Source organism: Vanacampus margaritifer, chromosome 2 (assembly GCF_051991255.1).
Source record: "Vanacampus margaritifer isolate UIUO_Vmar chromosome 2, RoL_Vmar_1.0, whole genome shotgun sequence".
NCBI classification, from domain to species: domain Eukaryota; kingdom Metazoa; phylum Chordata; class Actinopteri; order Syngnathiformes; family Syngnathidae; genus Vanacampus; species Vanacampus margaritifer.
In genome coordinates this window covers 37,794,478-37,822,128 of record NC_135433.1, presented here as the reverse complement: position 1 = coordinate 37,822,128, position 27,651 = coordinate 37,794,478, and the positions used below count along the sequence as shown (strand labels likewise).

At 38.4% G+C, this 27,651-nt stretch overlaps 3 protein-coding genes across 8 annotated transcripts; 2 read left to right on the top strand and 1 right to left on the bottom strand.

The window, feature by feature from the left end:
- LOC144044584 (serine/threonine-protein kinase NIM1-like) lies at positions 1 to 23,474 on the bottom strand. 6 transcript variants are annotated; one of them, XM_077559091.1, is made up of 7 exons: positions 23,198 to 23,474; positions 20,734 to 20,784; positions 7,537 to 7,590; positions 3,134 to 3,454; positions 2,828 to 3,067; positions 1,924 to 2,192; positions 1 to 842 (listed from the first exon to the last, which is right to left on the bottom strand). In XM_077559091.1, the coding sequence occupies exons 4-7, from the start codon at positions 3,186 to 3,188 to the stop codon at positions 108 to 110; spliced, it is 1,299 nt and encodes a 432-aa protein (XP_077415217.1). In that variant the 5' UTR covers positions 3,189 to 3,454; positions 7,537 to 7,590; positions 20,734 to 20,784; positions 23,198 to 23,474; the 3' UTR covers positions 1 to 107. The 6 variants fall into 6 exon arrangements, with proteins under 6 accessions (XP_077415217.1, XP_077415219.1, XP_077415216.1 ...); XM_077559093.1 differs by lacking the exon at positions 23,198 to 23,474 and adding an exon at positions 22,461 to 22,641; XM_077559090.1 differs by lacking the exon at positions 7,537 to 7,590.
- Positions 7,753 to 17,726, top strand: pnhd (pinhead). The gene is made up of 7 exons (XM_077556329.1): positions 7,753 to 7,804; positions 9,109 to 9,204; positions 9,293 to 9,435; positions 9,548 to 9,827; positions 12,724 to 12,905; positions 14,571 to 14,629; positions 17,576 to 17,726. The coding sequence occupies exons 1-7, from the start codon at positions 7,753 to 7,755 to the stop codon at positions 17,724 to 17,726; spliced, it is 963 nt and encodes a 320-aa protein (XP_077412455.1).
- Positions 22,568 to 27,328, top strand: admp (anti-dorsalizing morphogenic protein). Its single transcript, XM_077559095.1, has 5 exons — positions 22,568 to 23,524; positions 25,094 to 25,230; positions 25,298 to 25,420; positions 25,511 to 25,703; positions 26,564 to 27,328. Exons 1-5 carry the CDS (start codon positions 23,215 to 23,217, stop codon positions 26,992 to 26,994), a joined length of 1,194 nt encoding a protein of 397 aa, XP_077415221.1. The 5' UTR covers positions 22,568 to 23,214; the 3' UTR covers positions 26,995 to 27,328.
- The last annotated feature ends 323 nt before the right edge of the window (positions 27,329 to 27,651 follow it).

Below are 27,651 nucleotides of genomic sequence, written 5' to 3'. Positions count from 1 at the left end.
TTTCTTTAAATTCTGTGTGTTTATTTGATTCCCATCTCACACACACTATGTAACTTTACAGCCTATTAGACACAAAGTTAAAAGAAAATTGAAAGCATGCAAAGTGCTTACATGACAATACAAACCGCTGAGGTGCGTTTGTCCAGCCGCTTGAGTCGGTTGCGCGTCTCTGTCATGCACACGTAACCGTAGCCCGTAACTTCCGCTGACATCCTCCTTTGGACGCGGTGCAGCAGGATGCGGTAGGCGCCAGTGACGGCGCTCCTTGGGCCGAGCCCATTGTCCAGGAGGTGGCGCTCCGTAATGCCCAGCTCCTCCAACGCCGCTTTGACGCTCAGGTCGTCAGAGCCGAGCGCGACGGACGGCCCCGCCAGGTGTGAGGGCGTGGGGAGGCAAGGGAGGTACGCCGGCGGGTAGTCGACACCCCTCATCCACTCGCAGGACATGATCTTCGCCGCGCTGAGGCGGTCGGCGGGCACGGGTCTCAGCAGGCCCCGGATGACTTCCCCGCAGGGGGCGGGCACGTAGGAGGGGATGCTGTAGGATCCCTGCAGGATGCAGCGTCTCAGCCTGCCAGTGTTGGCGGCTATGAAGGGCATGGTGGCGGTGGTCATGAAGTAGAGCAGGACGCCCAGAGCCCACATGTCCACTTGGCGGCCCACATAACCCGAGCGCCCAAAGAGCTCGGGCGCAGCGTACGGCGGGGAGCCGCAGAACGTGTGCAGCACGTCGTCGGGTTGGCACCACGTGCTGAACCCGAAGTCGCCCACTTTGACGCAACAAGTGCTGGTGAAGAACACGTTCTCCGCCTTCACGTCTCGGTGCACGATGTTGCTGTCGTGCTGCCACAAGAGGACGTGAGGTTTGTAATTGCAAAGAAGGGAAATGTTCACGAGTGTAACCACACACAAAACATAAACAGAAAATATAATATGATATGATAACTAAAATTAATTTTTTGATTACAAAAACACTGAAGAATGATTATTATGTTTAAGGATGAGTACCGATACCATGTATCGGATATGGCCGATACCCGGCCTTATTTCAAGGTATCGGTACTCGTGATGGCAGCCGATACTGGTAAACTAGAAATGAGAAAAATAAAAAAATTGTCATTAACTTCATGCAATTTTAAGGAAAAATGCTATATTGGGATATATATATATATATATATATATATATATATATATATATATATATATATATATATATATATACACACACATACACTAATAATAATTATAATCATCAATAATAATAATCATCTTCATAATGCAATTACACAAAAACAAAAAATCTAATGAAAAAAACATACATAATGTATAAAAGTTATTATAATACCCATAATAATAATAATTATTATTATAAAGTAAATTCGATTAGAAAATAACGGGGAAAAATACCACAAGACAAAAAAATAAAAATAAATAAAATCTAAGATAATATCATTTTTAATACAGTAAGTATTATAAACTGTAAGACAAAAAAATTAAAAAGAAACTTTTAAAGTCAACATAACATAAATGTAAATCATTCATTAAAATATTTTTCTTAAAATGCTCTAAAAAACATGATGAGCAGGCAAAAAAAAAGGTGAATAAAATTAATACTAATAAAAATATAAAATATGATGGAAAAATACCTTAGTAATTAAATAGGAAGTACTGAGGTGTGCACTCTTTATAAGACAGCACTTACATCTAAATAATTTCTAATAGTGATACACAAGTACAGGTAACTTTTTATATAACTTTAATTTAACCATATCCTTATCTTTATTACATTTCTTTGCTAAGTGACTGGGGGAAATCACATATTGTTTTATACCAAATATGGTCATTGCCTTATAAAGGAAACATAACACATAACATTTGTATAGTTTCTTGTGCTGTATGTTGTACGGTGTGTGCTGACACTCACCATGTGCTTGACGGCAGCCAGCAACTGCGCAAACACCAGCTTGCTCTCCAGGTCGGAGAGGCGGCCCCTGCTACAGATGCGGGAGAACAACTCGCCACCGCTGGCGTATTCCATGACCAGGTACAGCCTCTTGTAGGTCTCCACCACCTCGTACAGGCGCACAATGTTGGGGTGCGCTAGCTTCTCCATGCATGAGATTTCCGAGGCGAACAGTGCCTGTGAGCGCTTGTTCAGGCGCGACTTATTTAGGACTTTCACAGCCACTCTCTCTGTAAAAGAAAAAACAAAGTTGATTCACCCATTGACTGTTCTATGGTTATCATCATTCTTTTCAGCTTTTTGTGCCTTTTAATAGATGCAAATGGAAATTGAGGCACATGCTGCTTCACAAAGCCAGAAGACATACTCATGAGATGACATGCAGCAGCCCGTTCTGCGAAACCTATATTAAGCCCTTTTCACACTGCACTTGCTTAGTGTGAAAGTGTAGGTATATTTCAGGCTGAGTAGGGAGCAGTGTTTCCTTAAACATGCCACCGTACATCAACTCTTGTTATCCCGAAGCTCGGGACACTGAGACACCATATTTATTAAGGCTTCCTCCATTCTCTTCATGCCGTGAACACAAATAAGTCAGCCAAAATAGAACTAAATCACTCCGCTATTTCCTCTCCTATTTGAGGCGTTTGCTTGAAGTCACGGAGGCGCGCCATTTTTCAATTCGAGGCGCCTTGACTTTACGGCAGAATCCATCTTGCTGCGCTGCCCAGCAACCCGCCATCCTGTGGTACCTGCCCCTCACTACATACACAGTAGGTTTGTTAGCTGTGCCCTGCTAAGTGCAGTGTGAAAAGGGATCAAATATGGTCCAAGCAATGCCTAAAACTACTTAAGCCTCACTCACCTTTGGTCAAGTCGTGTATACCAAGTCGAACCTGAGAGAAGTTCCCCGATCCGATCTCCCCTCTGAGCTCATAGAAGCCCACCCGCCGTCCAAATGCCAGCTCGTCTAACACTCTTTCCGAGTGTTTAAGGTCGTAGGCCGCCTTGGAGAACGCCGTGTGCCTCGTTACTTCCTGCTGCTTTTGGTTCTTCACTGCGACATCCCAGGACGCCCGTTTGAACACCTTCTCTGGTGGACCCCCTAAGAACAAGCGGGACATACAGTTGGAAGTACAAAACCCAAGTTCCTTACTTTACATGCACTTACATGTTTTTATGTTCCTCTTGCTGCGCTCTGTGTTAGTCTTACTGTTCAAAGACATGACTACTAAGGAATTACCACCAGGAGTTATGTCGCAGAGTAGTTGATGCAAAAGCGTTTGCACAGGTAAGCCATCATTCTCAGGTGATGTTTTCCATGTCTCATAAAGCTCTTCAGGTGTTGCTGCCGTCGCTGCTCGCAGTCCACCGCTGTGGCAGGATCATGCGGTTTGCCCGTAATGTCCCAAGGGCTGTAATCCGGGGCTCCTCCCACGCAGACAGACCACAGACAGGCTTTACCGAGGCTTCCAAAGATGAATCCGGGAACCTGTAAAACACGTTGGTGGGATTATCCTTTATCCTTAAAATGTGCTGCAAGTGATGAGGTCACAGCAGACAGACAGTCAGTGTGGCCCCCATTTATTTATGAGCTTTCACTGTGGGAAATTCTAACTCAAACTCAGTACAACTTTGATGGCATATGAACGTATAGTCATGCTTTCATAGTACTTTTACATTAACCCTTCATTTGGAAAGGAACCATATTTGGTAATACATTTTCATATACATATACACTACAATACAACTTTTGTCCTAATGTTGCACAAAGGAAACGGTTTAATATTAGTTAGTGATAGACCGTTTTATTCAAGGCTGATAGTAGTCAAGGAGGCCAATAATTGATATTTCAAGCAGATATTCATTTGCAGTAAAATAGAAAATAGTAGGGTAAAAATACATTAAAAAATAATAATAAAAAACTTTCTCTTTTAATTAACTAAAATTGCAGGGAGCTTCTATTGACACACTCATCAGCATTTGTTAGGATAAGATAAATAAAAAACTGAGCAAGTAAATAGTTCCCTAAAGTTTTCTACTGTAAATAAAAAACATCAACATAATTTCTTAATGTTAACTTCTTTTTTTTTAATAAAAAGTGTAAGGAGTTCCCAGTAACAGCATTATTTTTTTTTTATAAAGTGGAACTTTAAATAGAACTATAAATGAAAAGTTCCCTGTATCTTAGAAAGACAAGTGCATGTGAATGTAGCTAATTTTCATCAGTGTTCTTAAAGGGTTTCAAAATGAAAAATTGTCTTAATGTTTGAAATGTCTTTGCGACAAGTAAAAACTGTCTGTGAACAAATCCTGATGAAAACCCCAAATTTGTTATGTTTGCTCGTATTCACCGCTCAGCTGATGCCCATATTTGGCATTTTGACAATTATCGTCCGACAATCGGTCTATCCCTAATATTAGTAACTTAAATTGGAAAGCTAACCTTTTATTTGCTCATCTACTCCAGCGACTTCTTCCATCTTATCGCATTGTAAGAGAATTTCAAAAAATTCAACAAACTGTCAAAGCCAGTCCAAATGGTAACCCTCTGACACAGTGACCCAGACAAACGACAACATAACTCCAGACAGACACACGACCTGACTCCAGACAGTCTGTTACATGTCACCGGACTGCAACCTATAAGCTTCATACTTACAGTACATAATGCCGGTATATAATCCAATCATCTCCTGCCTGATGAGCATGCCAGCACGTGACGAGGACACTGCAAGTATGTGCAGATTTGAACATCATAATTCACAATGACACTAACGCGCAAGCCTCAACAACGTTACCAGGTGCACCTGCACACTGTAACAATACAATTAAACCAAATATAAGAGTAACGACAAATGTATGAGCTGAGATATGGTGATGATATAGCACTATAATGACGTACTGTAACCATTTTGAATTTTTTAAATAATGTATTTAATATTCATTATTCAAAATAAGAATAAAAACAGAACGATAAAATCCATATAATAGAGAGATTAATCTATTTTTTTTAATCATTTACTTTTTTTCCCAAAAATTCTAACTATAGAACTACAATGCCTATATGTTATAGAAAGCAACTAGCATTATTATTATTTTTAATTAGCACATTTTATTAGGGACAAATAAATACATACAACTACAAACTCCAGATATTAATAATTTTCCAGACAAAATCAATCAAACAATTAAAAAATTGTGATTGATTTATTTTAAACAAACAAACATTACACATAAAATCTAAGTAATATTTCCAAATATAGTAAAAAAAAAAAAAAAAAAGAAGTATGTAAACAGGTATGGGAAAGTGCATGAAAAAAAGAAAAAAGAAAATGTGAATCCCAATACAAATAAAATCTGTTGACTGTTGCATTGCATATGTGAACGGCAGTAACATACCAAAAATTTCACAAGACAGCTAATTCAATCAAGCCATTAGTGAATTTTAATAAGCGGGAATTGCTGCCATGATTCATTTTGAAAAACAAACTGCAAGTGAAACTGGTCCTTGATCAAGGTGTCTGAGTGCTGATGATGATCCGCTGATCCCCCACCACAAATGAGGGGATCCCATCAGCATATCAAACGCAAACTAACACTCGATTAGCAGTGGAGGGAGCTGTCAAATTTAATTTGTTGAAAGACAACCAATGGTTTGTCCCTTCAACATTTGCTGAGGGTCGACAACATTTTTTTGAATACAAAACAGTGAAAAAAATAATTTATAAACGTAAAAAATGTTATATGAGAGGTTGTCTCACTTCCTGCTGTTGCCAACTTTAATTTGACCGCCATGAAAATCTAGTGTATCAAAGATCGTGTCACACAAATTCTGCCTAGCAACAAGGCCAAAAAGGAGATTCTGAGCAATTTTGTTAACCTACAATGCTGTTCCTGCTACATGGCTCAAATTTGCTGACATTGGCGATTTTCCTGAGCGGGACAGTGTCCTTCTAGATGAGATTTGTAACACATGTTTTATATTCAATAAAGAGTAGCAAGGCAATAAAACAAAAATATGTCTCAATCGATATTGTGTATGGAGGATCAAAACTGCCAAAATTCAAAATAAAATAAAAAATTACTAAATAAATAAATTAATGACTAAAAGTGAAAATGAATATAAAAGAATATAATTCAAGAATGAAATACAAATGTATTTATTTATGTATGTATATATGTATATATATATATACATATATATATATTTATGTATACACATATATATATATATTTATGTATACACATATATATATATACATATATATATATATATATATATACACACATATATATATTTATGGATATATATATTTATGGATATATATATATATATATATATATATATATATATATATATATATATATATATATATATACATCCATCATATATATATATATATATATGTATATTGTTGTTTTCATTTGCAATTAGATTTATTTTGGGGGATTTAATTTTTTAATTATATTTTTTTACATCCGTTTTTATTTTCACTTTTAGTCATTTATTCATTTTGAATTTTGGTAGTTTTGGTCCATAATTGCAGTTTTTAGAGTCACCTATTATTTGTTACTGCAGATTGTAGTTCAAACTGAGGCAATGGGGCACAATGATATTGCCTCACAAATTCTGCCTAGAAACTAGTGACCAGGAAGAAAAAAAATATTTTGGCGTACAATGCTGCTTGCTATAAATAATTGTATTTCAGTTGACAAATTTGAGTTGTTGTTTTTTTTGTCAGATGCACTTTTAATTCAGAGGGGTGATTTATGATTTATCTTCTAATGCTGCTGGTTTTGCAGATTGACATTAATAAACTGCCCCTGGGGTACAAATGATGTGCCACACGAATTCTGCCTAGCATCAATTAGCTAGGAAGAAGAATCAAAGCCGTTTCTACAACTGCGAGATACTGAATTGTTTTTCCATTCCAGCTCTTGAGCCTGGTTTGACACAGGGCACAAATGGTCACGACCCAACAATTCTGCCTAGCAACAAATGGCCAGGTAGACCAATCTGAGACATTCTGTATATGTCTGTTAGGGAGATACATTTTCATTTCAGTTACAATGATTCTTGAATTACTTGTGTGGTTATTTCCAAGTGACCTACTACCTAGCACCCTACTTAAATAAAATGGCCATGGTTTGGAGATAAAAGGTTGTGTTTATTATTCTGAAGTCATACTCTGACCTTTGACCCCAGTAAGTAAACAGTTGAGTTTCCAAGTCGAAAATCAAGAATGCAGTGATGTGAAACACATCTTCTTCAAGTGTGTTGCTCCTCTGAAGAAGGGGTCAGCTCCCGGACCATTTGTCGCCGTGCTGAATAAACACAAAGGTGCTGGGGGCGGTCCAGGAAGGTGAGGCCCGGGGCACCCCCACGCTGATCCTAGCCTGGTTTTTGTTTTAAGTGGAAGGCGCTAAATACCTCCCCCCACTGAGATAAAAGATGATTAATGCCTTTGAATGAGTGGCACATTTAATGGCCGCGGGCTACTTAAGGCACTTCATTAGGCTGAGCTGGCACCATGCTCCACACACATGCAGGCTGGAAAAACGGACGCTGACCTTTTTTTTCTGGGAGGTTCGCCTTTGAAGTGTCTTGCAGGAGAAAAAGGTCCCCTACAAAAGCATGGAAATCTGATTAGCTCTCACTTGTTTCTTTTGACTTCACACCGGTGACATTTAAGGTTGAAGCCTGTATAAATAACAGAGGCGTTGTCGGGGCGAGTGGGACACACTGGGTCTGGCGAGCTGAGGAGCAGTTTGGTGGAATTTAAAGCCATGGACGTATTCCGACAGTGCCTGGTGCTGCTGTGTGCACTTCACATGACATGTAAGTACTGCTGTTTGCTTTGTGGAGTACCCATAAGCGCATCGTTTGCTTGTCTAGCCATGTCATCTGCATGTTTTTTTGGGGCCAGGATTGTGCCTTGTGTGAGAATTTGGGTCATAAAAATAGCAGATGATGACTATTTGAATGGCTTAAAAATACTATCCTTACAAACAATTGCAGTGAGGCAGATCTATGCATTTGTGATTTAATGAATCTATCAACAGTTGGGCTAGACCCCTTGCTTGGATTTGAATTTTTTTTCATTTGAGCAAGACATTTTGGACTTCATGCATGCTGTTTTTGTGGGAGCAGTTTGGAGTTGGTCCCTTTTTGTTCCTTGTGAGATTGTGAGCAGGAAGCCAACAGGAAGTTGTCAACCATATTACATTGTCACTTCCTGTAGTTTTTGTGTGTGTTATTGACCAGACTAAAAAAAAAAAACAGTATTTTTTTATTTAATTTTTAATTGAAAAAAAAAAATATATATATTTTTTTTTATGGGTTTTTAAAATCTTTAAGATTGTGGCAATTTGCAGTAAAATTTAAATAGCTACATTTTTCATTATTTAAATGTTTAACTCAATTTATAATTAATTTTTAGTTAGATTTTTTTTTTCAGATTACTTTGTAATTCAAGAAAATTTATTTTTGGGTGGATTTTTTGTCTAATGCTTAATAAAATGCTCAATTTAATTTTTGGTACTATTTTAATTTAGTTATTTATAAATTGAGTTGGTTTTGTGCAATTTTCATTAAAATTTTGGTAATATTGTTGTAATTTTAATAATGTATTTGTGTACAGTGGATAGAGACTGAGCTGGCCCACGAATTGAATATACAGTGCTGTAAAGCTATTAAAAACATTTTAATAATCACACAATTTTCTGTAATAAATCCTGATTAGTCATACTTTTCACCGTCACAGTAAAATCTCGGAATTAATGTAGAATCATGTTAACAATTCAAAGACTGTTCAAGTAGCTTTCTTTGTTTGTTGAATGCCATTCTTCTCTAGGAAAATACGACTGTTGAACTAACAAAACAATCAAAATTGACTCAGCTTTACAGGCGTCTTGGAGGTGGCGGTAACATGAACAGGGTTTGCTCTGAGATGATACACCAAAGACGTACAGCTAATATGCTATTTGAATTTGGCAAGAATTATTTCAGATTTCTCCAACAAGCATCAAGCAAGTAAAACTGAAAGTGTATGTCAATTTTTATGAAAATAACATAAAATAAGACGGCTGGTTTCGAGGTTGTTTGGCTTGGGGCAATTGTAAAGTTGTATTGTCGTCTTGCAGTGGCGGCGGTGCTCAACAAACACACAGACCACCGGAACCTGTTCACGCAGAGGGTCTGCTGCAGGCGGCAGAGTCACTTTGTCTACATCGGTCAAGGTAAAGCCTCTAACGTTCTTACCATACATCCTTATTTTAAAACCTGTATGTAAAATATTTTTGTTTGTCTGTACTTTTTTGATTGTAGACATCTCAGGCAGTCCCGTTAGCGTGGATGTGGGCATGTGCAGACCTAACTGCGGAGGGGCAGCATCTAGGCCGCCCCAAGAGGCCGGAGCGCAGGACTTTGCACAACATGCGTCCATGCTGGAGTTCCTCAGGAACAAAAAAGTAGGTGCAGTAACCCTAAAGCACCACAAGGGGGCGCTATATCTAACTTTGAGGCTTTGAGACACTTTTTTTTGGCCAATGTTATTCTGACCTCTGATGGTATCTGCACCAGCTGCGGATGCGCATACCTGCCGCCATGGAGGTCGAAAAGACCCAGAAACGACTGCTGTCGTCCTGTGGCGCAAACCACGCCTGCGAGCCGACGGGCATGCGCGTGGACCGGGTGCTCCTGTTTGAGGGGCCCCGCGAGGTGGAGGTGATCCAGGAGTGCCACTGCGAGATCCAGCCGGGTCAGTGCATGCGCGTGCCCTCGCTGAGGACCTTCTACTCGGAGATGCCCTACGAGAGCGTGGTCGACGTGGGCGGGTGCTCGCAATCTAAGGGCGCACCAGGTGACTGATTTCATTAAACTTCTCATTTAGTTGCATTTTTTATATAAAACAGAGACTGTCTCCATTAATTATTATTAATAAATAATTTTCTTAAAATATTTTTCTGAAATTTTTCATTTTGTTATCGCCTAAGTCATTCTTACCTTACTGTGGGAGTATCAACAAAAAATACAAATGTGCTTGCTATAATTTATTTTTTTTACTTCATCTCTGGTTTGGATATTTTCAGTCATCCAGGTCATAATCCGCAAAAATTAAATCGAGGCAACTGTGATGGCATTTTCAGTCGACAGCAAGTGGCAAAATGGCCGCTCCCAGAGATAGTTAAAAACTTGTGGATTTTGCTGCTTAAATTATACTCCATAAAAACAATATTAATTAGAATACAACACTGTGTTTAGACTAGACACATATTATTGTAAAGACAATTTTTGACTTGACTTCCCCTTTAATAAAATTTAGTTTGTGTTTGTCTGTGTAAATTAGCATATTTTATATTTAATAGTAATTGCAATGCAACTGCAGTTCAATGGGGTAGCTGCCACGGACTTCTGACTTCCGGGTTTCACACATCAGCCTTGTTTCCGACCACTGATGGCCACATTTCAAAACTCGCACCCCACCCCTGCGCCCCACAACCGCAGAGGGAGTGTGCAGAGTGTCTCAACTCTCTGAAATGCTTCGGACAACTGAGACAGACACACTACACACTCGCACCCGTTGACGGGAACCCGCAACCGTGGGGCACAAAGGCAGAAGCGCAAGAACTGGAACGCGGCCCACAGGTCGCAAACAGGAAACGGAAACAAAGCTGATGTGTGAAAACCAGGAAGTCACCAGTCGGAAGTCCCGCCTCCTCCGTGGCATATACCCCATAGAATTTTTTTTTTTTTTAAAGCATAGCTCTGCTAGTTTAGACTCCTAAAACCCTATCGGGCCCATTTTAGTTTAAAGGCTAAACAAAAATCATTTTGAGTTTTACTAAGACTAACTTTAACCCTCCAATTGCCACGCTGCCTTTATTGGGGGGCGGGGGATATGATGAAATAACTTTTATAGGGTTTTTGTTTTAGACTATACACAGATATGCATTCCATTTTGCATTTTATTGGTGATTGTCATAATTTGCCAATCGATCAATGATCTGATTGATTGGATCCGCAAAGGCAGTCTTGTTCACCCCAGGGATGTTCTGTGCTGACATTGTTAGTGATCCAAGGTTTCTCGGCATATCCAGTCGGATTTCCCCCACCCAATATTTTTAAATACATAGATTTTTTTTTCAGTCTTTCCACCTATTTTCCGTGTATTGAATGTTTATCAGCTTTTTAACTCATTTTCTATTTAAAATTTTATGGGTCCCAAAGACGTATTTATACGTTTCCTTTTTTTTTTTTTTCCTTAATGCTACAGGATACAGAAGGCTTTGATGCATTCCTCAACTGCAAAGAACGGTTGAAAAATGGTAGTTATTACACAAATGGCCAGCGGGTGGCAGCAGAGCATAGGAAATGAATCAGGACCATGTTGAAAAAACCCTCAATTACTCAGGATTCTAAATAGATTTGTGAATAATGATGAAACTTAGCTATATTGTAATGCTAATTGCTGCAAAACCAAAACAGATAGAAATATATTTTTGTTTTAGTGAAAATGGTGAATGAGTTAAGGAGAATTTTTAGGGTTTCATTATTATTTCCCAATGCATTTCAATGGCTGTCAGTTATACGTGAATTTTGGCTATTCTCTATATTGACTATTGCCAGTCCCAATTCCTCATGAACAGCAGGGGTCGATTGTTCAATAAATAAACAAGTCGTTTAAATAGATTGATCCATCTTCTGATTGTATCAGTTATCTTTTGATTTTTTTTAAAACAAAATCCTGATCGTGTGGAGCCCATTTAATTTTTTTAGCATGGCTTAGCCTGTGTACACGGCCCATGGGTCAGGTTGCCCGCTCCTGTTCCAAACCCAAAAACTATGCTTGTTAAAGCCTGCATCTCTATGAGCGGTACAGGCTGCGTGCAGGGTGCGTGCACGTGGCAAGTGTTGCTTTTTTTGGCAGGCTTCCTTCAGTGTTGCAAAACATGCCTGCACCATCGCAAGCGCTCAGTGAGATAGGGGCTAAAGGCACCCTGTACAGTGGTTGTTATAAAACAAGTGAACGCGTGCAGCATCAAAAATAATTGCATTCGCTTGCGGACCACAAAAGTGCAGTAGGAATTTCCTGCATTGATGACCGTCCAGGTTAAGGTCAAAGTCTCATTCTCATTTGAAGGCAGTATATTATATTTGATATAAAATAGGAGAATGGTTAGCATATTCTGTGTATACCTCAGACACATTCCTCATGTTTTAATTTTAAGGCATTATTAAAATGTATATTATAACACAAACACAAATGGTTTATGATTCACTGCAAAAGTCAAAAGTCAGTGCAAAAGTCTCAAACTCGCAGCCCAGGAGCAGGCTGATACCTTGCGGCCCCCTACCGGACATCAAAGTTTAATGTTAGTGTGACCCACAACATTTTTGATGTGGAAGTTGTTTGTGCGTGTGTGTGCGTGTAATAAGAATCCAGACGGTTGAATAAGTTATACTTTTTTTGAATAGTGGAACCCCTTTTTTTGAGGATTAGTTGATGCGGCCCAGACGCACCCAGAGTATCTCCAGCAGCCCCCACATAAATTGAGTTTGAGATCCCCTTCCTTAAGTTAAGTTAGAGCTTCATTTTAAGACATTAACAAATTAAGATATTGACCAATTTGTTTTGTGTAAGTCAACCATAATGATTACTAATAACTTGAATTAGTAATGTTAAGTGCTGTTTTGTTTTTTTACATTATTATTAAGACATGTTCAAGTTAAGCTAAAGTAATGTGACTTTTCCTCAGAGGGTTTCTCATGCGTGCCCACCAAATTTGACCCGGCCCTGGTGGAGACCCCCAACAAAGTGGACGTGATCCAGACAGTGGCCGCCTGCGAGCTGAAGGAGAGCTGTTACCGGGTCCCGTACGTGGAGTACTACTACGAAATCGTATACCACGCCGACGGCGTCAAGGAGGAGAGACACAGGGTATGCTTAAAAGTAGATTCAATAGCGAGTCTACACTAAACCTGGAAAACCTTGCCTTCTGCTTTCATAGCTTCGCACATGCAAAGTGGCCTTATTTGTAATTCAGTTTTCACAAGTCAAGAGGAAACGCTGCTGCTGTGTGGGTGCTAGACACTAATTAAGTAGTTTTATTCATGCTGGTGACAGACCCCACTTCATCAGCCTTCTGACTTCCTCTCGCTTATTCGCACCACAACCACGAGCACAGGATTGGGGGTTTTCTTGTGGAAAGGAAAAATAACATGAAAAATATTGATTTCATGTGGTTTTACTGTTGGGAGGAACCCAAAATTGGGAGGACTAAGATGATAGGATAGTGCTAGGGAGGCTTTGGTTGGCTCATGCAATTTTTTAAGTTTAAAATGTACTATTCTTACTACAAAGGCTCATCATATGTAGCGTAATATATTTTTTAAATACATAAATTGAAGTTTAATTGTTCAACTTTTTAAGGCAACGTTAGTCAAATTTAAAATCACTCTTTCACTTTAAACATGACAATATTATACCAAAATATTAGAATTTTTTATTTTAAATAATCATTTATAAATGCAATCTACCTAAATGTCTATCTGCATTTGATGAAATGAAATATGTGTCATTTTTAAAGATAATTGTTTTCATGGGGGGAATTATCAAAGCTTAACACAAAACTTCCCTTAAAATGACTATAAATGCCATTCATTTAAAAAGTAAAGTGATGTTAAAAGAGAAAACTACAAAATACAATATGAAAGAACTATATTCATGGCATAGTGTATAAACTATATTACTGTATATTTATAGGGAACACTAAAATACTTTTGCATAATTTTTTTTTTTACCCGTGAAACATATTGAAATACATTTCAAGCCACCCCACATTTTAAATTTAATAATGTGAGTTAAAATGAATAAAACTAAATCATTTGAACTATATTTATAATAGCACATATATGAAACTCATTAAAATAATAAATTCTAAATCTTACGAATAAATTATTAAAAAACAAAAATGATGTTGATATACTCTAAAAATAAAATTATTGACCAATTTAATTGAATTGCTTCACACGATTGAATTAAGTTAATCCAAGTGAATATATTACATTTAATTAATTATGAAGTCATTAAGTTTTATCACTTGAGTTCATTAATATATATATACTGTATATATAAATTAAATATATTAATTCAATTGTGTGTTTCCACTTGAAGCAACTCAATTACGTTGGCCAACAATTCTCTTTTTAAAGTGTATTAATTCATTAATTTAGAATTATTCCTATTTATAAGTGTGATTGTTAAGGATAATTAAGGACTTTAACACCCTTTAAAAATAAAAATTCAAAATGTGAACCCCAGAAAAGTTGTGCTAAAAAAAATTCAAGACTTTACATGATTTAATAAAATAAAAATAATGAATTCTCGTTGTTGTTTTAGGAAATGCCATTGCAAGAAAAGAAAAAAAGGAAGGGGGGGTGCTGTTGCGGGGTGGTCTGGGCTCAGCAGTGAAGGTGCGAGCAAAGAGGGCAAACACAAATGGGCCCCTGCAGGTGTTAAATCAAAGCGGAGGGCCATGCTAAACGAGGTTGTCAATATTTGTGAGCTGACGGCCCGTCTGTGTGTGTTGCTAATGTTCAACAGGAAGTGGACGTGGGCAGATGTTTGGGAGGCTGCACCACAGGAAACCGATGCCTTCTCAGGTACGTATGAGCACAGCTGCCACCGACACACACGCCCACATACACACCAATGGCCATCACTTCACAATTGCTTGTGAGCTCTGACACCCTCGCTAGCAGACTCTTTTAAGTTTCCTCCACAAACACCAAATGTTCTTTTAAACACCTCTGCTCTTCTCTGGGACTAAGTAATTGGGGAAAAAAAGGAATTTTTCCTTTTTTTCCCCAATTACTTGGTCCTAGAGATTATCTTTGTGCTTTTAAAAACATTTTATAAACTATAGCCCATGTTAATGTGTGGTTTTGTATGAGCAACAATAACCTACAATCAGGTGGTTGTATGAAACTCTGCTTTTAGATAGGTCAAATACTTTTGACAGTATGTAAGCATTGGAAATGCTATGAACCATCCTCACTATAGAACCTAATAGAATATTTTAGCATTTGGATATCCAACTGAAAATCCTATCAAATAATCCAGTAGTTGGATAAAATATATATATATATATATTTTTTTTTTTAAATATATTTTTTTGTTAAAGAACAATTAAAAAAACAGCAACATATTTCACTTTATATTGAAAAACTAATTGGTGTTGACTTTTCCATAATCAAAATATTGCTCCTAAATGCAAACTATACATAGCAGCAAACTGTATTTTCTTTTGTAAAAACTTCACTAAGTGAGATTTAGGCCTATGATACAAAGTGATGTCAGATCCACCGTAGCTATTTTGCCGGCTAAAACACCACATTTACTTAAGCCTGATTTGTCAAGAATTGAACATATAAACATAAATAAAACACAAAACACATTACAAGTATAAAGTATAAGTTGAAGTAAAAAGAAAAACAAAAATAGGAAGAAAGAAAATAGTTTGTATGTTCAAAAGGGGTAGGAGGAAGTTAAAAACTAGAATGGATCAGTAGGAATTAGAAAAATGTCAGGCTGCGAGCATCCAAGTGTGCAGAGTCATTTTCACCTATTAAACTGCCTTTGAAAAGAAGTCCGACGGCTCATATGAACTCATATGAGGCAATTGCACAGCGGCTAGCTCGAGCTACTAGAAGCTAATGCTGGCAACAGGCATTGTATAAAAACATGGTATGTTCTACTCAGCTAGTAAAAGTACTCCAGGAGTATAAGCACGGTATTATGATTAATATTGCGTTTGTGGAATATGAATTAAGCAGCAAAATCCGCCTGTTTTTATCCATCTCAGGGGGGCGGCCATTTTGCCAATTGCTTGTTACTAAAAAAGACATCAAAGTTGCTCAGGGCTCAGGTAACGACCAATCACGGCTCAGCTTGCAAACATCACATGACTAAAGCCAGTAAAACAGGTGAGCTTTGATTGGTTGTTACCTGAGCCATGAGCAATTGCAATGGCATTTTCAGTCGAAAGCACGTGACAAAATGGCTGCCTCCTGAGATGGATAAAAATGGCGCGATTTTACAGTTTTGTTTTGTTTTTCTGATTTTAACTGTACTTTAAGAACAACCCCCCTGCTGTACTGGATTTAAAAAAGAATGTCACTGGACCATTATGCACAGTTTGAACATTTATTTCAGTAATTATTTTGTGTACCACTAGAGGGAGCCCTCCTACCACAAATTTGAGAATCACTGGTTTAATAACTAATTTAGGGAATTGGTAACCCTTTCTAGGGAAATGTCAATTACTTGTGACTTTTTGTGATTCACGGTTGTGCTTGGTCCTAGTACCCACAAATAGTGGTGGTCCACTGTACATATAATAATGAGCTACCATTTTTAAATGAACTAATTTGCTCCCAAAAACTATAAATATGTTCTAATTATTGCCATAGTCCCAAAAACTTATTTCTACTTTATTTTTATGCTAGAGCATACAAGGCTTTGATATAGCCTCTGAACTGAAGAGAAAGCTTCAAGCAATGGTAGTTGTTTACAAAAACGGCCAGCGGGTGGCAGCAGAGTGTAAGAGATCAACTAGGGTCATGTTGCAAAAAAGCTGCCCCCCCCCCCCCCAGAGTTTTAAACAGGCTTGTAAATAATGATGACATTTAGCTATACTCTAATGCTAAATGCTGCAAAATGGAAACAGATAGAAATATACTTTTTTTTCCTGATGAAAGAAGAGACTCTAATCTTTCTTTTGGTAGGTTCCATGTTTTCATAGCAATAGAACACAATATTCTGTGTGACTTGAAAAATCATTTCAAAATCCAGTAAAACAGCCGGGAGCGGAGGGGTTTGCTTCAGTGAAAATGGCTGGGAGTGAATGAGTTTAAAAATAAAATTTATTATTATATTCATACTAAAAATGCTTTTATAGGTTGCTTGCTAATATATTTGCAACTTTAAAACATTAATAAAACATTTTTAACCATATATATATATACTTCTGGCACCTGTCTGTCTCAAGATACGATAAGATTTGCGCTGGTCATAGTTTCAGGTGCAGCTCCTGACCTTTGGATACTTGTCTTCACAGCGTGTCGCCATTTATATCAGTAATAAAATAAAATGAAAATTAATAACCAATTAGCCTATGGCTATAATCCGGTGGGGTGTGTTTACCTGCATGTGTCCCATGTGATGTTTATTAACATGCACTGTCCCTGTAAATTGACATTGAAATCAATATTAATGTTTATATAGTATTATATTATTCAAATGCCAGTCTATTTAAATGTATTTAATTACAAAGTTTTTCATCATCATCATTTAACATATTAACATTTCAAGAATGGAAGTAGTGATTAAAAACGTTACCGGAAGAGCAAAAGTCCGTCACAAATAAATTCTTTATTATTATATTGTTCGTATATAACTGTTGATTTAATGTATTTTCTTAGTGTAGTTTTACATTGACTGTCTAATCTAATTAAAAATAAATAGTGACATGTGGGTCGGTCTACCAAATTAATTGCACATCCCGTCATTATATGAAATGTTTTGACATTGTTTTTCTCTTTCTCCAGGAGTCCATCGGACCCTGAAATCTGCCACTTGTGGGCCGAGAAACAATCCAGCTCGTGTGTGCCTCAGGGATATGAGAGCCACAGCTTCCTTAGCCAGCACGGCAAGATCAGCACCATCCTGTCCATCACTGCCTGCCACTGCCAAAACTGAACACTCACAAAAACAAAGAGCCCCCTCCTGGATAGAAGTGCACATGACATGGTTGCCTCAGTAGGGTCGCAGGTGTGCTGGAACTGATCCCAGCTTACTTTGGGCTGGATGCCAGCCAATTGCAGGACACATATACACAAACAAAAACAAAACCATTCACACTCACACCTATAGACAATTTCTTCAATTAACCTAACATGGAATGTGGGAGGACACTGGAGGGAATCCACACAAGCACGTGGAGAACATGCAAACTCCACACAGGAAGGCTGCAGCCAGATGCAAACCCACGATCTCTGAACTGTGAGGCAACTGAGCTAATCAGTCATCCGCCATGCTGCCCCCTAAAGTATAACTGTATGATATGTAATATATGTAAAAATTGATAATTTTAAAAAATAAATTTAATACAGTCATAAATGTGCCACTGTTTGTCAATTTTAAATCTGTAATGTATACGGTGCTTAACAAATGCATTAAACTACCTGTCAAAAAGAAAGCATCCAGCATCATGAAGTGCTTTAATGCAAACTCTTTTGATATGAAAACTGTTCAAATTTCCCAGTGTTATCAAGCTTCAATGGCATGCTCCGCCCACATTAGAATACGTAGGCAAATAAGCTTTGCCATTTAGTGTCGGCAACTTGTCTAGAACAGTGATTTTCAAAGTATGGTACATGGGCTCCCTCACTGTGTGCAAAAAAATATTGTTCAGTTGTATTTAACTTGCAAATACGATACTTTTGCATTGAACCTTTTTAGGGATGTTCGATACCACTTTTTTCAGATTGAAACCAGTTCAAGTACTCAACTCTTGAGGAATCACCGATGCTGATACCAAGCACTGATACCACTAGCATTTTTGATAGATACATTTTCCCCAAAAAACAATGACAGATCATTTTAACGAAAGACAAATCACAATGCAGGTTTGTTCCTTAAAATTACATGAAATTAATAGCAATTTTCTAACCTATTCTTCTCATTTCTTGTTCCTGGTCGTAAAACGGCCACAAGAGGGCGACCAATAGTACTGATACCTTGAAATAAGACTGGGTATGGGGCCCATACCGACACTGATACCTGGTATCTATACTCGAGCATCCTTAAACTCAGTGTTGTACCTGAATGAGTTAAATGAAAAAAAGTTCATGAACTCGTTCATATTTTGGGCGTACATGAACTGGGCTGGGTTTAAAATATCAATATGTCGATAACGAATCGATATTGCTTTTCATAGCCCAATATTGATTCATAAAACCATGAATCGATACTTTTAATACAGCTTTTTCCGGTAAATGAATGTGCCTGAGGCAAGCACGCACTCGTTCAAAACATTGAGTGAGCATTGTTCAAATGTGCCCTTCTGTTATTCAGAGTACCCCAAAAGGAGCCCAGTGCTTACAAAGGAAGGAAACCGAGCTCCGAGCTGCTGATTGCTATATAACTTTAAAAAATGGGCTGCGTTTTAATGCAAGTGGATCGCATCGCAGGTCTCCCTCTTGAAAAATGCACACATGCAAACACACACTGTTTAGACAGATGCACTATGGAAAAGCTTTTGTTTTTTGCAGTAGTTTTAAATGGCTTACCTTAACTGAAATTCTGCGTCACATTGGAGCCAAAAGTAGAATCCTGACCGTTTACTGTGCATTTTGCTGCTCTAAATAGTAAATAAGTCATACTGCACTATAACTTACACAAGACTACGGACTACTTATTTTACTTCCATTTGCTGGTTGTCAAATACTTTTGGTTCATTAGCGCCCCCTTCTTCAGCATAGATAGCTATGGCTATGAAGAAGGCCACTGGCGGTAATGCATGACTTCTTCTTCTTTCTTATTGCGGTTGGCAGGTGCGTTTGGTACATTACCGCCACATTATTACAACAGAGTGCATGCATGTGGTAGTAATTAGACTGTACATTAAATGAAAGAAAAAGCGAAAGACTGCGATAATTATGCACCTATGACTGTGTCTCTTATGTCAATTTGTTTTTATTTATTTATTAACCACTAGAAACTTAGCATAAAAACCGTCACAGGAATGTGAATGTCGTGATTTGGGTTAGGGTTAGTGTTTTTACCACTTTATTTACGTAGCACTGTAGTTGTAATTGATTTCAATTATCATTTATTGCTTTGATCAGGTCATGTTCAATGATTAATGTATCTGCATTGGATTTAATTAAAAATGTAAATATTCATATTTTTACTAATGCACCAAGTAAGAGAAAGAAGTCTCTACTATTTGCAAGTCTTCCAAATAAAAGTAAAATTGGTAATGCATGAAATCCTTAACTGAATTGAAAATCAATGTGAATCATGAATCAAATCGAATCCGGCCCTTCTGAATCGAATCGATTTTGGAAATCTGAATCGATACCCAACCCTAACATGAACTGAACGTAGTGTATTTTTGCTTTGTGAACGTTTCTGTGAATGAGCTGAGGCCAATGAACTGTTTTGAACGCAGTTTATTCAAGGGTGCCAGGTTTTCTCTTGTTAGACTACAACGATAAAACCCGGGTAAATACATCATAAACAAGCTTGAATTAGCGGGGAAAGGTCATTATTTGGCAACCCAAGTGGCTAACAAGGCGCATACGTCACCAAAATGCGATGCGTTCTTGTCCGATGTAAGACGGCAGTGCGGTGTGTGTTGCTTGCGTAGCAAACGCGGAGCAATTCTGCCGTCCCTTTTAAGCGGGTTTAATGGCACCACCGTTGGAATTGAACTGGTTCATTTTTGGACCAATGAATTTAGTTTGAAAATTTTCAATTATGGAATATGAACTCAACTAGTTCATTTTAAAATTTGGGAGATGAACTTTGAACTAGTTCATGTATAAAATTAACTGCCTACACTTTTTAGAATTGTTTGTTTTCAATCATTTATTTCAGTGCCATTTTTATTTATTTAACTTTTATGAGCAACACATTTTCATTGAATCAACATTATCATTAACCGGGAATTTTCACATTTCCTATAACATTCAGTGCTTACCGTCGCTCCTCTGTTGTAGCAAGCCGTCGAGATAGTTCCGATGCTGGCCAGCTGCATTCATGGAAAAAATAATACCAAAACTGTTTCAGCTCACATTTACATAGAAAGTTTAACAATGCATTGCCCCTGGGCGTTATTTGACCATTTTTTGGCTTTTTGTTGGTTCTGACCAAGCCATTTCAAAATAAAATAACGCCCAGGGGTTAAAACAAAAAAAACAAAAATGTTTATTATAAAATAAAATAATAATAAATGACTGGCATTTCCAAAACGCAAATGTCTAAACATCAAAACAATTACAAGAGAAAAACAAGGGCCACAATACAGTACTAATCAAGAGGAAAATGAGGACCACCAGCCCCAAAATCAAAGAGCTGACAGCAAGCATCATGAAAGCCTGGGCTTCCATGACACCCAGGCACTGCCACGGCGCATCGAGGTTTTGGTTAAGGCAAAGCGAATCCAACCAACTATTGAAGATTTACATATTGTTTTGAAAATACTGTACCATCCATCCATCCCATGCAAAACACTAGAAAGTATGCATGGTGATTTCTTCACATTATTCTTATTTTTTGACATCCTGTTTTCTGAGCTGGAAGCTCAAATAATGTAAAAATAAACAACTTTTCGAGGATATACTATATTTTTTAACGAGCAGCTGTATAACTTCCCAACTTTTCCCAACATTAATGAGTGATACTTGGACATGTCAGGTCATTTACTGACATGTCCAAGTATCAACATCTGGTGCGTTCAAACATTAGGTAGGCCAGTGGATCTTAACTTGGGTCCAATCGAACCCTTGGGGTTTGGCGGACATCAAGACACACACCCGGTCGGACAATGGACCCGGTTTTGTTATTACTCGCGACCCCAATTTTGTGTGATCACGTCATGGCAGTTCTGTTTAAGCTCCTCTCAAAAAAATGTTCTTGGGCTGGTTAAAAATAGGCTTTCCGCATCTATTTTTAGAGATGAAGTATTGTACAGTGGAATCCCCACTATTGCCTCGTTCTCAATTTGATGATTTGTGTGTAGTGTTTGGATGTTTCTTGCAGGCACTGCGGGATGACTCATCTTTGACCACCCAAAAAGTGTTGAACAGTAGCTTGCTTCTTTATATCAACATACGGCATGTTATTTTGAGGTATGTAAGTTTAATACCAATTTGTATGATGCCAACATTTTTTCATCATTCAAATTTTCCAAATTAGTGTCTTCATTGTGCACATTGTGTTAATCTTTCAAGCGCCAGTTGCCTGACTGTGTCCTTTTTCTAAAAACTGATCACAGGCCATAATATTTTTTGAAACAAAAGGTCCATTTCCCCTGGTTTCTGAAGTTTTTAAAATGTCTTAAACGTTTATTTTTTTTCCTTGTTTCACGCTTTTTTTTCCAGTGACATTGATCTTGCTTATACAAAAAAATTGTAGCATAAATAAAATATATATCTTTTTTTTTTTTAATCACGTACCTACTTAGTGACAGACGGAAAACAGCGAGTAGGCCTACACTAGTACCTACATTGAGACATAACTAGACAACCAGACCGACATTTTTATACGAAGAGATATAGTATTGAAATCGATATATGCTATACAGACAGACAGACAAGCAAAAGCTAGCTCGCTTGTTAGCTGTAATATTCAAACTGCGAACATAAGCAGTTAGAAGAGTTGTCAGGCCTTTCTCCAAACACACGCGTTTGTTTAAAAGGGTCTTACTTTGATATCGAGATGTGTGAAACGGCACGTTTGTCTGACACATCCAACAAGTGTTCTATTTTTTATGGCTTGTTTGTCCGCTTTGTCGTCGTGTGCAGTGGGTAACTTTGATCCCTGCCTGCCTCCGCCCGTTTCGAATTGATGGACCTGCACCTAAAATGATTTTCCTCACAAGCAAATTAACGGCTTCGCCCCTACCGTGTCAAGAAATTTTAAGTTGTGACGAGACGACGTACCGGCTGTGACTGAATACGCTAAGCAGTTATGCAAATAGAGAGAAAAGGACGTGTAGCTAGTGACACCATTTAATCGGTTTCCATTATTGCAAATTAATGGATCCCTTGGCGGGGGGGTCCACTTCCTCGAAAGGGGGGTTACGTCGTGGGGGGACGCGACAATTCCTTGTATTCAACCCGCAGACTAAAACTTGCGTTTGCTGCACTTTTCTCCTACCCTCCTCCTTTCTTTTCCACTTTAAGTTGATTTGAGCGTTTATTGCCAGACTCGAGGACAATAGCGGTCAGTCGGTGGACCTGACACCTTTGTAAACACCGCCATTAGTCTCCCTTTACATTCGCTGATGGGTGATTTACATTTGCAGCCAAATAGCATCTTTTTTTCTTTCTTTTTTTTACTGCTGTTTACCATGAGATTAAGTGAGGGGGAGAGGAGGGTGTGCGGTATGAAGATATAAATAAGTGCCCCCGACGCTATCCACTATTCACTTCATAACTCACTTTTGAGGACTTCCGAAATGCTCACGCTTGTGCTTCTGGTCGTTTCGGCGTGCACGGTGGTCTGGGCGCGCCCGTCGCTCAACTACTTGGAGGAGCCCTATGCTACCGAGTCCACCCAGGCCGGATCGGAAGAGGTCCGCTCGGCCGCCATCAAGCGGCTCCTGGCGGTGTTCGGCATGGACGACCCGCCCGCAGCCGTCACGCACCGACGCAAGCAGCCGCCGCAATACATGCTGGACTTGTACAACACGGTGGCCGACGTGCACGGCGTGACCAAGGACCCCTACCTGCTGGAAGGCAACACCGTGCGGAGCTTCTTTGACAAACGTGAGTCTCAAAATGTGCTCGTTAACTTCTGTTTGCACTCTGAAAATTAGGACAAGATTAAGGAATTTGTTTTTAACGTTTCAGGATATGCTCTGCGACTATATGAATGTAAATTAATGCCATTATCTCCCCCCTTCCCCCATTTTTCAAAAACAATTTTCGTGTGAAATTTTATCATTTCTTTTAATACAGTAGTTGTATGCATTGTAAGCAAAAGTATAAATTATAATACAAAAAACTGTACTTAAATAATGATTAGCCTTATTGAAATACAAGTTCTATTTAAAAAAAAAAGTGCCTAAATAAATGTGTGAAATGTGAATACAATTATAAAATATTATCTACAACTGCATTTTACTTAAAAGTTAAATACAACTGAACTGTACTTCACAAATGTACAGTTATTTTTTGTTTTGTTTGTTTGTTTTTACAGTAGAGTATTTTTCTAAAAAAAATTACCAAACGTTTGACTTTAAATACAGTACTGTATTTAATTAATTCAGTGATTAGTTCACATACCACTAGAGGGAGCCCGTGCACCATACAGAATCACTAACTTGCTGTCATAAACTCAGAAAGATAAGCAAAACATACGACAGGAATATTGTTTGAAACATGTCTGGATAAGGCTGGTGTCCTTAAAAAGAAATTTTCTGTATATGTCTTTAAAGTTTTTGTACAATATTTCATCTTTGACTCCATTGTTGTGAACTCAGTAAGGTAAAAAAAGAGTCTTTGGATTCTTGTCTCTAAAATTACTCCCCCCAAATTATTCATTTTAGTCTTTACTTCTTTTTTATTATTATTTTAGGCCAAACAAACTACTAAAGGCAAGAATATCATGCTATTTAAGTTATTAACTGACACTATAGTTGTTCTTGTCACACAAGTGTTAAAAGAAGAATACAAGTAGTAAAACATTAACTTCGATTTGATTGATATGACAATGCCTGTGTTGACAGTGGACTGCTTTGAATCTTCTAAGAAAATTACAGTTGAGTGAACTTCCAGAGTGGAAAAAATGTTCAAAATGATAAAGAGATAGACAATAAATATGCATTTTCCCCTAAAAAATTTAGGAAATTTGGAAAACAAGTTAACATCAAAGGTGTTCAAAGTGACTTTGAAGATGTAAAAAAAAAGGCATTCAAATGAACTTCAGGTGCGTTCCAAATCTGTCATCCAAAGTGTTCAATACACTTCCAATGCATTCAAATTTGCTATCAAATGTATTAAAATGTAGAAAATGTAATACAAATGTAATATAGTTGAGCATTTTATGGTGATGACAATAGTTTTTATGTATTTTTTTATGTGCTATGCTTTTACTCTTTAAAAAAAAAAGTTTTTGCTTTTACTCTCTCCTCACTTTGGACACCTTCCTGCCGATGAGACAAGATATGCAAATTAGTCAAACGGTTATAATTCCATACATATTTACATTTGTAAATGTTCATTAATATGTTCGGTCCCATTTTTTAAAATAAACAAATAAATGAAATGAAATATCAGACAATTTTAAGCGCTCCTTTAAGAGGTTTTACAAGGGTTCTTTTCTTGTCTTTTCAGTGCGTAGCGAGCAGGTGGAGTTCCGGTTCAACCTGTCCACCGTGGCCAGAACGGAGAAGATCCTCACAGCTGAGCTCCACCTTTTCAAGCTGCGACCTCAGGCCACGCTGATGTTCAACCGACATCACTTCTGCCAGGTAGGTGGCGTTCTGCACACGTCTTCGGTGGATGTGTAGTGCGTGAGCTAACCGAGCCAATCTGCAGGTGAGTGTCTATCAGCTGCTGGACACCACCAAAACCAACAGCACGCAAGAGAGGAAGCTGCTCTCTTCTCGACTCATCCCGGTCCACTCCAACGGTTGGGAAGTGTTTACAATCACCCAAGCCGTGAGTATCCTCACAAGCCCAAAAGTTGAAATCCAACTACCTACTACTGGTCTCCTTTAAATAACTAACCTCGACTTGTTCCCACGAAAGGTCCGCTCTTGGATGGTGGACGAGGGCAGCAACCTTGGGCTCCACGTGGTGGTGCAGACCCTGGGCGGAAGCCACATGGACCTGAAGCTGATCCGCTTCGCCTCGGGACGCAACCACCACCAGAGCAAGCAGCCCATGCTGGTGCTGTTCACGGACGACGGACGGCGGCGGTCCACCACTCTGGAGAGCGCAGGTGAGGCCCCTCCTCATTGGATTTGAAACAATTCAAATTGTTTTAACATCAGTGTTAGCAGCGGGCCATATGGAACTTTTCACATTTTTCAACAGCCTTCATTTAAGGTTCTAAAATCCTGCCAGTTCAGTTGTGTACGTTGCATTTAAAGTCACAGTTCAGTTTGGGTACTATAGGGGAACAAAATTCAAAAGATAAAAGTACTTTTCTTTTATATGAACAGGAACACATTTGATATTTACAATGAAATGGAAAAAAAAACCTGCTAGCAGTAAATTCTCCAATAATTGAAAGGTTCCTCATTACAACTAAATTAGGTTTCTTTTTGGGGAAGTGCAAACACCAATAGTTAGTCTTTTTTTTGGGGGGGGGATCAAGGATGATCTGCATCCTTCAATTCATACAACAGTAACAGTTTGATAGTAGGAATTATAATGCTAGAAAAAAAACATTGCTATTTGTTATTGTTTAACATCTTAAGTATTTTCTTTTTAGTAAAGTGCAACACCAACAGTTTGTCTTCTTTTCGTGAATTCACCTATTAGCGATTAAAAATTAAAAAAAAAACGAGCTATGCTCTGTTATTCGTCTTTTGTGCTTTTACTGTAACCCTCTAACATGCTATCAAATGGCGCCAAAGTCCTGTTTATTTAAGAATTGTCTCTTAGTATGTTGAAGTCCTATATAGCTAAGTTTAGCTTGTGTTGTTAGTGAAATTTACAGGGAGTTTTTGCTGCGTGTGCATACACACTTACACGCTCCGGGTGCATTTTCTCCTAATCAAATCACATGTATTTATTTTTAGGGGCAAGATGTTGAGATGAGTTGCATATAGTGAATAAATATCTTCTTTTTGACAGATCCAGACAACGCCCAAGTTACCGCCATCCTGCCCCAATCCCCCATGGCTGCCCCCGCGTCCCCCCGCAGCGCCCGCTCTCTGGACCATTTATCAGAGGAGGAGGGCGTGTCCATGCCATGCCGGCGTCTGCCGCTCTATGTAGACTTTGACGAGATTGGCTGGTCTGGCTGGATCGTGTCGCCGCGGGGCTACAACGCTTACCACTGCAAGGGCTCGTGCCCGTTCCCGCTGGGCCAGAACATGAGGCCCACCAACCATGCCACTGTGCAGTCCATCATCAACGCCCTAAAGCTGATCAAGAGCATCGAGACGCCGTGCTGCGTGCCCGACAAGCTCTTCTCCATCAACCTGCTCTACTTCGATGACGACGAGAATGTGGTGCTCAAGCAGTACAACGACATGGTGGCGGGGAGCTGCGGCTGCCACTGACCCCGCACTCACACTCCCATACCCTCATCCTGCGTGGCATTGTATTATATGTAAATAGGTATAAATTATATAAATAATATATGACGGTAGTGATATCCTGTGAAAGATGTAAATGTGCATATTTTATGTTTCCGGTTGTGAATAATTATAAGGTTAGAATAAATGTTGTTCTTCTAAGTGGCACATTATATGTACAGGGTTTTGTCAACATGTACCTTCTAATTTAGGCAAACTCATGATTACAGTAAATATTTGTATGAAAAACACTTGTTGGCAATAAATGTAAACGATTCAAATGAAAAAAAAGTCTATACAGCTATGCATTTATATACTATACTAATTTAGAAAACCATCATTATCATAGGTACATATTTTTTAATGCAGTAATTTAACAAAAATGCGTAATAAAAAATGGCTAAAGAGATGCTTGACTCATTGAGCCATTTTCAGCAGTAAAAAGGTAATATTTTGTCCAGAATTAATTTAAAAACATATTTTCCCACTTGGCTCACCTGTTTTCTGGGTTTGGTCAGCAAACTGAGACATGATTGGTCGTTAGCTACTTCCTCAGCACAGGTGATGTCATCTTCGTCAACAGCAATTGGCAAAATTCGTTTTTAATGGTATTGTTAATGAAAAATAATGAAGTTATCACAA

Coding starts and splice junctions, on each gene's coding strand:
- pnhd (XM_077556329.1), top strand. CDS start 7,753: ATGGACGTATTCCGACAGTGCCTGGTGCTGCTGTGTGCACTTCACATG. Junction 9,205..9,292: donor CTTTGTCTACATCGGTCAAG/GTAAAGCCTCTA, acceptor TTTTGATTGTAG/ACATCTCAGGCAGTCCCGTT. Junction 9,436..9,547: donor AGTTCCTCAGGAACAAAAAA/GTAGGTGCAGTA, acceptor TATCTGCACCAG/CTGCGGATGCGCATACCTGC.
- LOC144044584 (XM_077559091.1), bottom strand. CDS start 3,188: ATGTCTTTGAACAGTAAGACTAACACAGAGCGCAGCAAGAGGAACATA. Junction 2,193..2,827: donor TATACACGACTTGACCAAAG/GTGAGTGAGGCT, acceptor TTTCTTTTACAG/AGAGAGTGGCTGTGAAAGTC. Junction 843..1,923: donor TGGCTGCCGTCAAGCACATG/GTGAGTGTCAGC, acceptor CTCTTGTGGCAG/CACGACAGCAACATCGTGCA.
- admp (XM_077559095.1), top strand. CDS start 23,215: ATGCTCACGCTTGTGCTTCTGGTCGTTTCGGCGTGCACGGTGGTCTGG. Junction 25,421..25,510: donor TGTTTACAATCACCCAAGCC/GTGAGTATCCTC, acceptor TTCCCACGAAAG/GTCCGCTCTTGGATGGTGGA. Junction 25,704..26,563: donor CACCACTCTGGAGAGCGCAG/GTGAGGCCCCTC, acceptor TCTTTTTGACAG/ATCCAGACAACGCCCAAGTT.